Source organism: Cinclus cinclus, chromosome 9 (genome assembly GCF_963662255.1).
Source record: "Cinclus cinclus chromosome 9, bCinCin1.1, whole genome shotgun sequence".
Lineage (NCBI taxonomy): Eukaryota > Metazoa > Chordata > Aves > Passeriformes > Cinclidae > Cinclus > Cinclus cinclus.
This window is the reverse complement of record NC_085054.1, coordinates 23,697,807-23,711,638: the sequence shown is the minus strand read 5'-3', so window position 1 is coordinate 23,711,638 and position 13,832 is coordinate 23,697,807. Positions and strand designations below refer to the sequence as shown.

At 48.6% G+C, this 13,832-nt stretch overlaps 1 protein-coding gene across 1 annotated transcript; it reads right to left on the bottom strand.

Moving 5' to 3' along the window:
- Positions 1-308: 308 nt before the first annotated feature.
- LOC134047395 (carnosine N-methyltransferase 2-like) lies at positions 309-12,440 on the bottom strand. The gene is made up of 10 exons (XM_062498499.1): positions 12,366-12,440; positions 10,969-10,993; positions 10,767-10,931; positions 8,621-8,682; positions 7,139-7,277; positions 5,541-5,593; positions 2,362-2,469; positions 2,124-2,254; positions 1,723-1,816; positions 309-664 (listed from the first exon to the last, which is right to left on the bottom strand). The coding sequence occupies exons 3-10, from the start codon at positions 10,790-10,792 to the stop codon at positions 309-311; spliced, it is 969 nt and encodes a 322-aa protein (XP_062354483.1). The 5' UTR covers positions 10,793-10,931; positions 10,969-10,993; positions 12,366-12,440.
- Between the last annotated feature and the right edge of the window lie 1,392 nt (positions 12,441-13,832).

The following is a 13,832-nucleotide window of genomic DNA, read 5'->3' as shown; positions in this document are numbered from 1 at the left end:
TGCCTACGCTGATAAAACCGTGTGAAATAGCCTAGTGCAGAGCAGCCCACACCTCAGGCCTGTGTGCAGTGACATTCCCTGGGAGCAGAGCAGCAGGGACACGTTGCTGGTTTTGTCCTGGCACGCGTGGAAGCAGCGGGTGGCACACACAGCCAGCACAGGGGCTGCCACCTCCTCCCGGCTGCCAGGGTCGCGCAGACTCGCCCGTAGGTGTGCAAACATGCTGGCTGCATGGAAAAGGGGGAGTCCCAGCGAAAGCACAGGCAGGATGCATAGTGTTAAAAACAAGTCCAGGGAGGCTCCGGGCTCTAGGACTCCACGACGATCATGCTGAGGTTGTTGCTGAAGATGACCCTGCCGTCCCTGGTGCTGCTGCACTCGGGCTGGCACAGAGCATCCTGCAGCCGCCGCCGCAGCGCCGCCGGGGCCGTGCCCAAGAAGTTTTTAGTTCCCGTCAGGAAATCCATCATGCGGCCTCCGAGCGCGTCCCCCTCGGTGAAGCACTCGGTGATGTCCCAGCCCGACGGGAGCTCGAACACGCGGTGCTGCGCCCCGAGCCTCCGCAGCACCTCGGTGATGCCGCTGCAGGTGATGTAGTGGCCGCTGTCGGTGGCGGGCAGGCAGTCCCTGTGCTTCTTCCACAGGCTGGCCCATCCGCTGCTGTCTGCCGGGACACCGGGGAAGGTCACTTTGGCAAAGCCGAGTAGCCACAACACCATAATCAACCATGAAATGAGCTGGGAAAGCTCCCTCGCTGCCGCCCAGCCCTTGGCAGGGGCAGCAGGAGAGCTTTCCCCTTCCATGAGCCTGCTTATTACTATTACTACTATTATTATTGTTCTTGTTGTTCTTGTTGTTATTATTACTATTCTGCACCTCATGAAACTCTGGTCTCTCCCAGCCCTCTCTCCAAAAGTGTCCTGTTTAAGGGAAACTCCCAGGTGATGTCTCCAGCACTGAATTAGCCCAGAAGGAAGGGTACAGAGGTACCGATGTGCTGAGCCTGAACAGCCACACTACCACTGAACTGGGCCAAAGCAGTGCAGGTGTTTCCACACATCAAACCTCAGTTATAAGAGCTCATTGAACAATACATGCCTCAAAGAGCAGTCCCAGAGAGCAATGAATACAGCCTACAGACAATGTGAGAGGCTGTTTTAATGGGGAACATGGGAATTTGTGCTTTACCCACCACACCGTGAGCTGGGGATTCATGAATGGCACAAGGGATGAAACATTATATTCTTTTAAGAAGTGCCATCAAGTTGTGCCTGGTTTTTCCTGTCCTGCCATAAAGCCTGCAGTTCTTGGCAGCATCTATTGTCCTTCTTGGGTCTGTACAAATATAAGAGCCGTAAGGATGAGTCCACCCAGAGCTCAGGCTGTGTTTTTACAGTGCTGATTTCACTATGAGGAGGAATTGAACCTCATTCATGGACACAGTTCAGCCACATTTCTCTCTACTACATCCATTCCAGAAGCAGGGAAGCAAGAGCACAAAGGCTGTGCCTAAGTGGCCCCAACAGACACTGGGGCCTGAGGCTGAGCCAAAGATTGCATTCTCCATATGAAATCCAGCATTTTAAAAAATTATTTACTATAGAATAAGCACCACTGACATCCCCAGATAAATATTTGTGGCTCTCAAACTTCAAAGCTCTTCAAAACTCCAGCAATGGAGGGAAAAAGAGGGGGGAAAAAAATAAGTAAGGTCTCCCTTACCTGATAAAATTATGATCAGGAGTTTACCATGATGGTCAAGGCAGCTGTGGAAAAACTTGATAGTATTGGGAATATCCTCCACACGGTACAGCATCTAGAAGAGACAGTGGCACACAGTCATTATTCCTCCTCCACCGTGCAATGACCCTCCAAAGGCTTAAACCCTTTTTTTTAGAGGTGTTTTAAATTCTGTTCCAGATGCTTCCCAGCCTTTCCTGATTTCACATGCCCATTTAGGGACGCCTCACAGCACTGAGCTCTGCCAGCTATGGTGATTGTAGAGCTTCTGCAGAATTGCTATGGGAGAGCTGTGCTCAGCTCTGGTCCTAAATTCAAGCATAAAGCAGAACTGAAGGGGGTAGTTAAATCCAACAGTCCTGCGTTAAAGAAATGTCCATTACCTGGATCATATGGATGAAGTCAAATTTCTTATGTGTGCCTTTCTCCTTCACCTGCTGTTCATACTCCAAGGAAGTGAGTTGGTGCCAAATAAAAGAAACATTCTGCAGGTCTTGAGCTTGATTCACCAGCTCTGTTTCAAAAAGTAGGAGAAAAACCATACATTTCATAAAATAGCAAAAAACTCATCATTCATACAGATGGTCCTTGCTATAAGGCAGGCAGCAGGTGTAGCCTTACCTTTGTAAGCTGCCACATGCTGTGGGTTGGGCTCCACAATCTCATTGTCAATAAAGACCCCCGGGTGCACGGCCTGCAGTATCCTGATCATTTTCAAATCCTGCTCACCTACTCAATAAACACAAATTCACTACTTTAGAAAGCAGGTAAACATGATGGAAGGATGCCAGTGCACCTGCCACCAGTCCTGCCAGGAAATCCCCCAGCAGAAGTGAGGCATGTTCTGCTTTGTGGCTCATGCAGTGGCGATACTCTTACCATGGTATTGTACTGCTCAAGCTAGCAGAGAAGTACAGAGGAGCCTGACAACAAGGCAGAGACGAGCAGCAGCACAGAAACCTGCTAATGGCAATACCCTAGGTCATGGGACAGACAGGTCAAAAGAATTACAGCTCACTGTTTACAAAACTAACCGTGAAATGAGAGTTTTCAACAACCCTAGGAAGTTTTAATGGGTGCAAGGAGGCAGCTGGTGCAGCTGTGCAACTCCAGCATGCCTGGGGTGGCCCATGGCTTTGGGGCTGTCACAGGGACACAGTGGCTGCTGTGACACAGCCCCAAGACCTGGGGAACTGCATCTCAAGAGAAAAGACCCATTGACATGCAGCATCCTGGATCCTCCCTCTTCAGGGATTGTCCACACGGTCTCAGCCCAGAGCATCAAATAACTGATGGTTATTTTGGAAATACAGGTAGAGACTCACATATTTGTGTGGAAATGCCCTGCAAATGTAGCTACTGGTTCTCCTGTGCTGCTGTGTAAGCTCTGGAGGAGCAAGCAGCAGTCTGTCCTGGCCTAGGAAATTTCCAGCCCTTCTGAGGCTGATACCAGTCACACTGCTTATTTCCCAGAAATGCCATGATATGCCAAGTGCATGAGTCCCCCTGGCTGACTTGAAACCATGTAAATAAACAGCAGATACGGCCACCTTGATGGGACCTCTGCAAGAATCCTGTCTGTAGCTGATGGTGGGACCTAAAAATAGTCTTGGCCTTGCAAATGTCACACAGAGAGGTCTTGATACGAGATCCTGCATCCTCCCTGCTCTTTCAGCTGATGTACCAGCCACGGGAAGAGCTGTCATCATTGGCAGGTGCTGCAGCACATAGAATTCAAGGAGGGAAATGCCAGCCATGCCAGCACTACAGGGACATCCGAGGAAGGGTGAGTCTTTTGAAATTAGAGAAAAAAATACCCCAGGCCCGTGAGGAATGCAGTGGCAGCAGGGCAGGGCCAGCCAAAGGCTCAAGGGAAGAGGCTCTGGCTGCATCCATTGAAGGTGGGTGCAGAGACCAATATTGCTGACAGGAAGGAAGATCCCAGCAGCAAGCAGCTGAATCATTTGTGACAGTCCTAGATGCTAATTTGTAAGTGTCTGGTTTGGGGAGCACCAGCTCTTAGAGCTGCCTGCAGGCTCGGGGCAGAACATCACTGCCCCATGCTCTGGAACCACTGATGGAGGCAGATGGGTGTATCAACAGCAGGTGGATATCTTAAAAACTGCTTAGGTTTGGAGTTTTTTCCACTCCCCCTCTGTAAAATTCCTCAGTCTAGTGTTTGCAAGAGCAGGTAATAACACCTTCAACCAGGGTGTCTGTAAAAACAAGCAGTAAAATACAGCACTCTAGGGCAGGAATTTCTCTGCTGCAGCTTCCCCTGCCAGCAACAACCCTTCAGCACTGACCATAGCAAGGCTGGGACAGGACTGGAACCTCTCTGCCACTTAAAAGCTCCAGCTCAGAGTTAAACCAGCCACGAGAAACCACGGGGTGAATGAGAAAATGTGATTTGGACCACAGCAGAGGCTTTCAGGATGTGGAGTCAGCCACTAATCCCCATTAATATTTTCATCAACTAAACTAATTCTGGGGGCTCTGTGAAACCAGAGTCCACCTCTGAAAAGGTCAGGGATCAGATATAACCTTTCACTGGGTGCCATCCCAGCTCATTCCCTGCCCAGCCCCAGAAGCTCAGCTCTTGCAGCTGTGGGCAAGCAGGGGGGTGCAGGTCTGGACCCCTGTCCTGGCATCTGTGAGGGGCACTCACCCAGAAAATCTTAGAGGATTTATTTTTTCATTAAAACCTCCTCTGAAGAGGACATAAGGAAAATTAAGGATGATGCTAAAAGTTCATTTCCCCCTTGTGCTTTTGTGGAGTCAGAATTTCTGTTTTATATTACTTAATGAAAATAGAGGGTAATTGAGAACTGAATAATTTCTTCCTGCTTGGTTTCTCATATGCTCTAACATATTCCCAGCTGGGGAAAACAATCAAATGCTAATTTTCTCTTACTCAGGAAAACAAAACCCAAAAAAGTGAGAAAAAATGCTTTCATTTGAAAGTATTAGCACTTAAAATTCAGCTGAAAATACATTTCAAAGCAGAAGTAAACTCTGACAAATCAAACCACCACTTCTTTTCTCTACTCTTTATTTTCTCCCAGTTTCCCTAGGAGCAAAGTTGGCTGTTTCACCACCTTTTTTGTTGTTGTTGTTTTGGGATTTTTCAAACACAAATGCATTTAGAACAACTTTAAAGCTATTTTTCCAAAGGATAGGTTTCTCTCTGGGGAAAAATATCATTTGCAGTTAAACCCTGCTTATCACTGGGTAAAAACACAGCAATAAGGAGCACATCTTGCAAAAGCTGATGCAGTTCCATGCTAATGGCTGTGGCCAGGTGGTTTTGCACTACTGAGAGCAGGGCATTGCACAGCCTTGGCCTCTGGGATCCCTAAAAAGCAAAAGGAGACATCCCTTCCAGGGGGATAGTCTAAGGCAGGATTTTGGGTGGAAAGAATTTCTCCAATGTCTGTAATTCTCTCCAATCAGGTTTGAAGATGCTCTTGTACCTAACCAGGAGGAGTCCTTGCTTTGAGCCAAATAAAGTCAGGTGAGAGTCACCAAGATGCAGAAACTAAGCTAAAATCATACATTTCTCACTGCCCAGAATGATGTGAAGGGAAAGGGAAAGGGAAAGGGAAAGGGAAAGGGAAAGGGAAAGGGAAAGGGAAAGGGAAAGGACACTCCTCTTATCCCAGCTCCACCCTTCCTTCTGCCCTTTTGTGCATCAATGGAAAATGCTGTTATTCATATCTGAGTAATCCTCATTGCCCAGTTTTTCACTATCTCCTTCTGCTCCCCACAGGTCACCTGTGTCCCATCCCCACCCTCCTCACCTGTGCCACTCCCAACTCCCAGAACGTTGATGGTTGATTTTCCAGTGCCGAGACTGAAAGGATAAATACACATTACTTAATCACACTATATCACAGGACTTCATGTTTTCATTCTTATGGCTTGGCTGACACGTCAGCCTGGAAATTTTCACGTCATGCCCATGAATCAGGACAGAAATTGGATCATCCCTTTTGAGCCTGGTGATAACCAGCATGGCAGGAGCCTGCCCAGAGCAGCCAGCTCATATTTCAAAGTATAGTAGGCACCATGGTGTAGAGTTTCTCACCCTTTGCCAAGGAAGTTTCTTCAGGCTGTGGCTGGCACTGTGCAGAAAAAGTCTCTGGGAACCTCAGGGCAAAGGGGCTGTACCTGTCTGGGATGGCACTTCTGGGAAAGCAGGGACCAGGTGAGCTGGGGAAATCCTCAGCACCCTCAGGAGGGAATACTGGATATAAATACCCAGAAAAAGCAAAACCATTAGGCTAGCCAGGTGGCTGGAAATCATCTCTTATCAACATTTATCTTGGACTGAAATTGAGAGAAGGGTCTGAATCTTCAATAATTTTTACCTTAAAAATTGCTTATTAAAAGTCATGTGTTTCCTGGCAGAATATTTAATAACAGCCATGCTCTGGCACGATTTATGGCCTTACTCTGCTCTCAGGCATGGGCTGTGCCAAGGGATTGAGCTTTCCAAACACAGTCTCAGGAGGCCCCACGGTAATGATTCCATAGGAGTGGGATGAGTAGCAAGTCCTGAAGGATGTGAGCAAGTCCAGGAGCCCTACTCCTAATGAGAGCCAAGACCCTTTGACAAACCCAAAATCAGCATTGTAGAAAGCCACAATGTATTCTATAATTTAAATTCACAATTAAAATATCTTAATATAATCTTTAATTATTATTGTATTTATTATATATATATATATTTATATAATCTGTAGAATAAAAGTTTTTCCTGCCTGCACATTTTTTCTCAATGGAGAAAAACACAGTTCCTATAACATCCAAAAATTACCCAGATTTGAAAGGACTTTCCTGTGCTTTGAATCTGGGCTGTTCTGAAGCTGTCTGCAGTTATCCAGCCCTAAGATATTACATCAATTCTTTACAAAACTGATTATCATTTGGTATTTAAGCAATGCAAATCGACTTAGGTTAGAAATAAGGTTGTCTTAGGGGACAGGAAAAACCACAAATTAGCCACTAGGAGAGAATTAGAGATGTGTTTCTGTTTGGATGGATGCGATGAAGTCCCAAAAGCAGGGAGAGAGCATAAGAGAGCTTTCTTTCAGAAAAGAACAAACAACCAAAAAAACCTGACTTTAATCCTTGGAAAATCAGCTAATGAAAAGAGATGGATATGAGAATAAGGTCTTGAGTCTTTCCTTAACATAATCTGAGAGGCAGCACAGTGAATTAATTGAAATAGCACTTACTCTGGAGTCATTAAAGAGAATATCCTAAAAACCACTATTAGGGGACTTAAAACTGAAAAGCATCTAAAGTTCATTCCTGCCCAAAAAAATCCATAAATATTTTTGCTGACTCCCAGGACAACAGATGACTTTCCCACCTGGGGGGAAGTTCTCCTTACCTGGCCATGATGTTGGGCATTTGTTCCTTGTTGAACTCATCCATGCACTGGTGCTCAGTGGAGTGATCCAAGAATGACTTAAAGGCCTCCACATACTCCTCAGCCGTGAGGCTTCTCATGGAAGGAATCATGTAGAGCTCTTGGGAAACAAATATGGATTGCATGTTAGAGGCTTTGAGGCATGTGAAGGGTCAAAGCACCTCATGGGAGAAACCCAACCTAACTCAACAGGATCCAGAGATTTGGGAAAACTATGCAGAGGATGCACTTTCCAACCTGTTCACACTCAGGGTTCAAAAATTATTCTTGGGTACCCTTTGAGATCATCATTACAGTACAGCCTGGGGAAAATATCTCCAAAATGTTTAGTCAGATGTGGGGCACTCTTTTTGCAAGAAGGGATGGAACTGGAGGGGTTTCCTGGAAGACTAAAGAAAAGGTGGAAGGAGTCACACACTGGATTTAAACCTGTGGGCCATCACTCCTGCCCATGCTGGAGAGTGTGACTGAGGTGGGCAGCTCCTGGCACCTCCCAGGTGGGGTGATGCATCACAAACACTGCCACCTGCAGCTGAAGCAAAAACAGTCAACCCTGTGCACCCCATTTGTGACTCTGGACAGCAGGGCACTCAAATGGGCTGCCAGGGAGGTGAATTCCCTGCTGGGACCTGCAGCTCATGGCCAGGAGGGCAACTGTTGGCTGAACATTTCACCTGAATGGGCTCCTGTTCAAATGTGGGTGACTGACACCAAGATCTCTCCCTCTGAGCCAAAACCCAGGGATACTCAAGGAATTCCAAGCAATTATTTCAAAGTGTCCCTTTCCTGCTGTCCCATCCTAGAGGCAGGGCTGTTGTCAGGGCACAGGCTCAGGGCTGAGGAGCAGTGGCAGGACTAAGACTTGAGGCTCATGAGAAGATGCCCTGCAGTTCTGGGTCTGTCTCAGACAATGGGCTGCAGTAGGAAGGCCCTCGTGGTGCAGCCTCCACCTGTGAGATCAGTGCTGAAAAAGCATCATTCACTGGGAAAAAAAAAAACAGCTGTTCCTCCTAAATGAAATGAGAGTGAAGGACAGGACTTGGCAGAACATCTTCATCCTCATTTTTGCCTTTTGAGGAGTTGCTTTTTTATCACCTGCTTTTAGTCACCACTAATAAGAGAACCAGGTTTGTCTCATCCAGGACAGTGCAATCTCAAACTGAATGCCTCTGCTGTTTCCAAAACCACATGGCCTTGGCAGCTGTGTTCCTGGTCCAGTCCTATTGGAGGGAAACACATCAATGTCTATTCTCAACACTTTGAACTCTACCGTAACACAAATCTGAAATCACCTGAACTGCAGTCAGCTTACCATTGTGTTTCTTCATAATTTTCTTTTTTTTAACAATCTCTAACTCCAAAAGAATTAAAACATGTTTGTAGTGATAGCAATCTGAGGTGGGCATTTTACTTTAATTTCTCTTTTCTTTTTTTCCCAAATACCTGAATTATCGTGTGGAGTTGTCAGAATCTCTGCTTCAAAGTTCATGCTGGGGAAACTATTCCTGTAAGGAAAGTATAGCACTTCAGTTATTTGAAGAACCTGTATGCTTTTTTGAAGCTGCACTGAAAATGCAGAACAAAGGGAAGATGCTCCAGGACAAATTTTCCTCTCCTAATAATCTATAATTTATTTTGTTCTTTTTTTTACTAGAGAAAGCCAAAACTTCTTTGTAGCTGATCATAGCCATAGAATCCTAGAATCCTAGAGTCAATAGAAGAGTTTGGGTTGGAAAGGATCTCAAAACTCATTTAGTTCCAATCACCTGCCATGGACAGGGACACCTTCTACTACCCCAGGTTGCTCCAAGCCCTGTCCAAGCTGGCTTTGGACACTTCCAGGGACAGGACATGCACAACTGGCTTCCAACACTGCTCCAGTGTTTGTGTGAGATGTGCTGTGGAAGTTTTCATACCCCTGCAGAACCATTAACCAGTCAAGGCAGCTGAAGGCATCAGACTGATATTATCCTTTCTTCATTTTCCTTTGACAATGGGCCTCATACATAGAATGGGTGTGAGGTGCCACTGGCAAAAGGGAGGGATGAACTTAAATCTGAGCAAAGACCTCACTTCTGCAAAGACAGGCTTGGGATGAGGCTGTCTGTGCAAAGGGAAGAGTCACCTCCTTGGTAACCACATTTCAGGATAGAGATGCACAGCAGTTAGGGGTGATATCCTGTGTAATATGTTTAGACACACCAAGGCTTTGCTGTTAGAAAGTGCTTCAAGGACAAGCAATCTGAGATAGCAGACCCCAGCCCAATAATCACCTCTGCCAAGGAAAAACATCCCAAGTGGAGAAAAAATAAGGCAGGAAGTGAAAAAGTAGAGAAGGGAGTTTGCAGTGGGGCTTTGAGATATAAATATGTAAGGACTATGCTGGTCATGTGTCAAGGAAGTGGCCATGTGCAAATACTGCACTGCTTTGGTCAATGAAGGCAAGAAAAGACTGAGATGTCCCAGAAGTCTCAGAGACACTGGGGCACTTCCAGAGTCCTGCAGAGCAGCTGATTTCATCTGAGTTCAGTGCCAAACTCGTGTAACTCATGTCCACAGGGTATGTCAGAGGTCTCTCTTCCACCAGCTTGACCTCACCTCTCCCCAGGAAAGACCTCTCTCAGAAGCTCTTTAGGGAGAAACCAGAACTCAGCCCACCTCCATAACCTGCAGCTTGGCTGTAGGCCAGTCCCTCCCATTCCCACTCAACCCTCTGACCTCTTCCATCTCTGCCCTTCAAATCAGAGGGTTGTTCTGTCCCCTCAGCTGGGTGAACCCAGCAATGTGATTTTTTCAGAGTAAATCTCCCACTAAAATGCTGAAGGGTAGCATGGCTTTTCCTGTGCAGAGAGGAACAGCTTTGGACATGAACTCCATTTCTGACAGGTCAAGTGTTTCCAGCCATGCCAGGAGACCTGCCAGGAGACCTGGACAGACTTCAGCACAAGCATTCACCAACACAGATGATGCCAAGATCTGTTCCACTGACACTTTTGCCATTTCTCCCCAGGCAGGGGTTAGATTCTGAGACTGATTAACACTCGTTGCTGGGAAGGTGAAACTGGAACAAAGGGACTTCCTCTGAAATCTAGTTAAAATCCAGACCAGATCCTAAAATTTGCAGATAACATTTTGGGATGGTCCTGTCCACCCTAGGACCCCAATACCCATCAGCAAGACCGAGGCAGTGACTGCCAGGGAGCAGGATGCCCACGGGCAGCTGGTCCTGCCACAGCTCCCAGCTAAGACCGAGCTGCAAGGTTAAACCTCTTCCCTCCGTGAACAGAGCTGGGTGCATTATGGACAGCAGGTGCAGGGAAGTCACATTATTACTTTAGGTTATGCAGCCTCTTTAAGATGAAAAAGTTTTCTTTAGGAACACAAATTTCAAGAATCTCTTCATAACTCCTCATAAACTTCATTATTCCTAAACTCAGGCTGTGGAGGGGCTAAAGATCTCCCCCTTGACCCCCATCCTACCCAGGACACAGGCACATCTGCCGCCCCTCCCACCTCCCATACACCCATCTGTGACACAGAGACAGCAGGTGGGGAAACAGCATCCCGCTCCCTGCCAAAATCCACACACCTCTTCAGCTCCGGAGCCGGCTCCATCGTGGGGGCGATGCTGTGCAGGGACACGGGACCGCTCTGATGATCCTCGTGGTCCCTTCCAGCTCAGACCACGCCGTGGCCGGGCAGCGGGGCTGGGGGTCAGCCAGGAGCCGTGCCCTAGGTCAGCATGTCCCGCATGTCCCGCATGTCCCGCATGTCCCGCATGTCCCGCATGTCCCGCACGGCGCTCGGGCACCGCGGCTCTGCCGGACCTGGCGGGACAGGCAGCGTCACTGGGGCAGGGACAGGGGGAAACCCGAGCCCCGCGGGGCAGGAGCCGGGTGTCGCAGCGGTGTCCTCATGGCACGGGGGACAGAAACACAGAAAGGGACACCTTGGGACTTCCGAGCCTTCGGAGCCCGAGTGACAGCCCTGAGGAGTGTGAGCCGGCGCCGGGCAGACCGGGCTCGTGTCCATCCGTCTTTTAATGTGCTGTGAACCTTGTCTCTCCTTCCTGCTCGCCGCCCTGGGCAGGACGGAACGCTTTCCTGCATCCTTGATGGATGGGGGATGCGCTGGGGCGTCCCTGCCTTCCCCAGGGAGAAGAGGTGCTCGTTGACCTGAGCAAGCGATTTTTCCGTCTGTGGCTCAGGGGGAAATGGGGCACAGCAGCAGAACCTCCAGCGAGCACTGCAGCCCCTGGCATTCCCTGTCCTGCCCCACGAAAGGGACGGGCAGCCGGGACGGGGGGCAGAGAGACCAGCCTGCTCCCACTGTGCTTGCTAAACACGCAGGGATTAGAAGGCAAGGAAACATTTTTGGGAACAGCTATCCAGGGCAGAGATGGCTGGAGGTTCCCAGGAAGGGATAACACAACAGATGGTGCAGTGGTCACTGCTCCAAATTCAGAAAATCCTGAGCACTCTGTGCACTTGCCTCTGGATTTTCCCCTTACCAGCACCCACAGGACTGATGCTCCTTTTGCCTAACATTTAATAACATGAATGTAAAAAAAAAAAAAAGTATTTAAAGACTTTCTATTTCCGAGTGAGGTCCACTGGTGGAAAGAGCAGCATTAGGTTTTTCATCACTCCCACTCCCTGAAGACAATGGGTAGAACAGACTGAGCAGATGACAGATAGAGCTGAGATCCCCAGAAAACTTCCTGCCCTGCACAGATCCCCGAGACCAGGGACCTCATGTGCAGATGCTTCACCATCAAGTGACCTGCCTTGGTTTACACTAGATTTGGCTTCCAGGTGGATTTAAGATATTCCCCTCAAGGTATGTCTGCAGCAGCATGCTAACAACTGCATTGCTACTCTTCAAACAAATATTCAAAATACTCCAGGTTAGGAAAGACCAGAACCTCTTTGCCAGGTCTAAAGTGCACCTCTGGCTCCTGGTGCCGTGCGACCACCTGGGCAGTGATTTTTAATTCAATCCCTCAGCAGTCCCACCAGAGATGCCATCCCCCAGACACCAACTGTGCACCAGCGGACGCTCCTGGAGTGTCCCAGCCGAGCCCCAAGCGCTGTCCCCGCAGCAGCCTCGTGTCCCCAGCCACCTCTGCCCGTCCCAGCTAAGCCACCCCCCAAAGCCCCCATGCCAAAGGCGGGGGTGGGATGGACACCCCGCCGGTCCCGGCAGGAAGCCGTACCTCCCCGGAGCTCTCGAGAAAGGTCCAGCAGCCGGGAGCTGCAAACCCTTGGGAACCTCCTTGTAGATGCCCGGGGCGCTGCTCCCCTCCCTGCCCTGCCCTGCCCTCCCCTGCCCGGCCCGGCCCCCCCCGGCTCAGAGCCCGCGGAGGCGATGCCCTAATGCGCTGAGCCCGCATTAGCTCCAACAACAGCCTTTGTTCCGCGGGGCCGGGAACAACGGGACATTGTGGGCAGCTGCAGGGGCTGGCAGCGGGCTGGTTTTGGGGGACGGACCCTCTGCCAGCCCGGCTTTCGGCTGTTCCGGAGAGCTCGTGACTAAATCCGCTCCGAACTCTGCTTGCAGTACAAACTGGAAAAGCTGATTTTTCATCAGTCAGAGGATGGCTAAAGCCAGAGCTGGGTGCAAGGAGAGCAAAACAAAGCAGCTGGTTTTCCTCCTACGCTCGGCGGCCCCGGAGGTCGCTTTTGGGGTGATCCTGCAGAAATAGGTCATTCACTCTCCCCGGGACGAGCCTGTGTGAGGCTGGTATTGCCCTCGGGCCCGAGCTCTCCTCTGTGTTCCACTTCTATCAGCTCCCCGCAACAAGCTTGGATCTGCATCTCCAAGCACGAGTCTGGGTATTGTCATCAAATGTCAATGATTTTACCTTTTAAATAGCAACCAGTTCTTGGGCTGGTGATTGTCAGGAAGGTCCTTGGCATTTTTAGAGTGTTGATGGCAGAAGGTTTAGGACTAAATTGTTTTTAAGGTCCCTTCCAACCCAAACCGGCGTATGATTCCATTCAGTTTACTACTTTGTTTTTTTAAGACCTTTCCAAATCCACCTAGAACAAACGATTAAAGCTCAAGTAATGTAACACTGATATTCTTGTGAGCAAAGCTCTTCTGCAGCAGTTTCCTGTTTTAATGAAAATGTTTCCATCAGTTAGATATTTTCAGTTTTCTAGACTAATCTTCTCAAGAACAACAGTTTCTGTACTCTCCTAGGTGAAGTATTTCATGCAAACGTGTTGTCCTGGTTGAGGGCAAATTTGGCAGGAAAGCTCTGAATGAGGTCTCTTAGGAAACAGATTCAAGCAGTCCCTCCCCCAGATGGTTTGGGGAAAAATATTTCCTCGGAGAGAAGTGGGGGAAAAAAAGTGCTTATTTAACAGGCAAAGCTCTTCCCAGCACAAAAATGAAAAATACTGAATTAAAAAAACCTCTCGCCCCTCTGAAGAGATGACAAATTCAGCAGAGTCCCTTCCATGGGTTACAGCCCAGCTCACTCAGGCTGTTCTCAGTCCCTCCAGAGCTGGGAAATGTCACAGCCCAGGTGAGCCACAGGTGTGAGCTCTCAGTGCTCCTCTGGGTTTTCAGTCCAGAGTAGGTTCAAACAATTCCAAGAAAAAGGAAAAAAGAAAAAACCAAAACAACAAAAAACCCCACACAGTCGGGG

What these genes read in the sequence shown, in the direction of transcription:
- LOC134047395 (XM_062498499.1), bottom strand. Translation starts at nt 10,792, where the DNA reads ATGGAGCCGGCTCCGGAGCTGAAGAG. An exon ending in CCGGCTCCGGAGCTGAAGAG is followed by an intron (nt 8,683 to 10,766) that starts GTGTGTGGATTT and finishes CTTTCCTTACAG; the next exon opens with GAATAGTTTCCCCAGCATGA. An exon ending in GCATGTGGCAGCTTACAAAG is followed by an intron (nt 2,255 to 2,361) that starts GTAAGGCTACAC and finishes TTTTTGAAACAG; the next exon opens with AGCTGGTGAATCAAGCTCAA.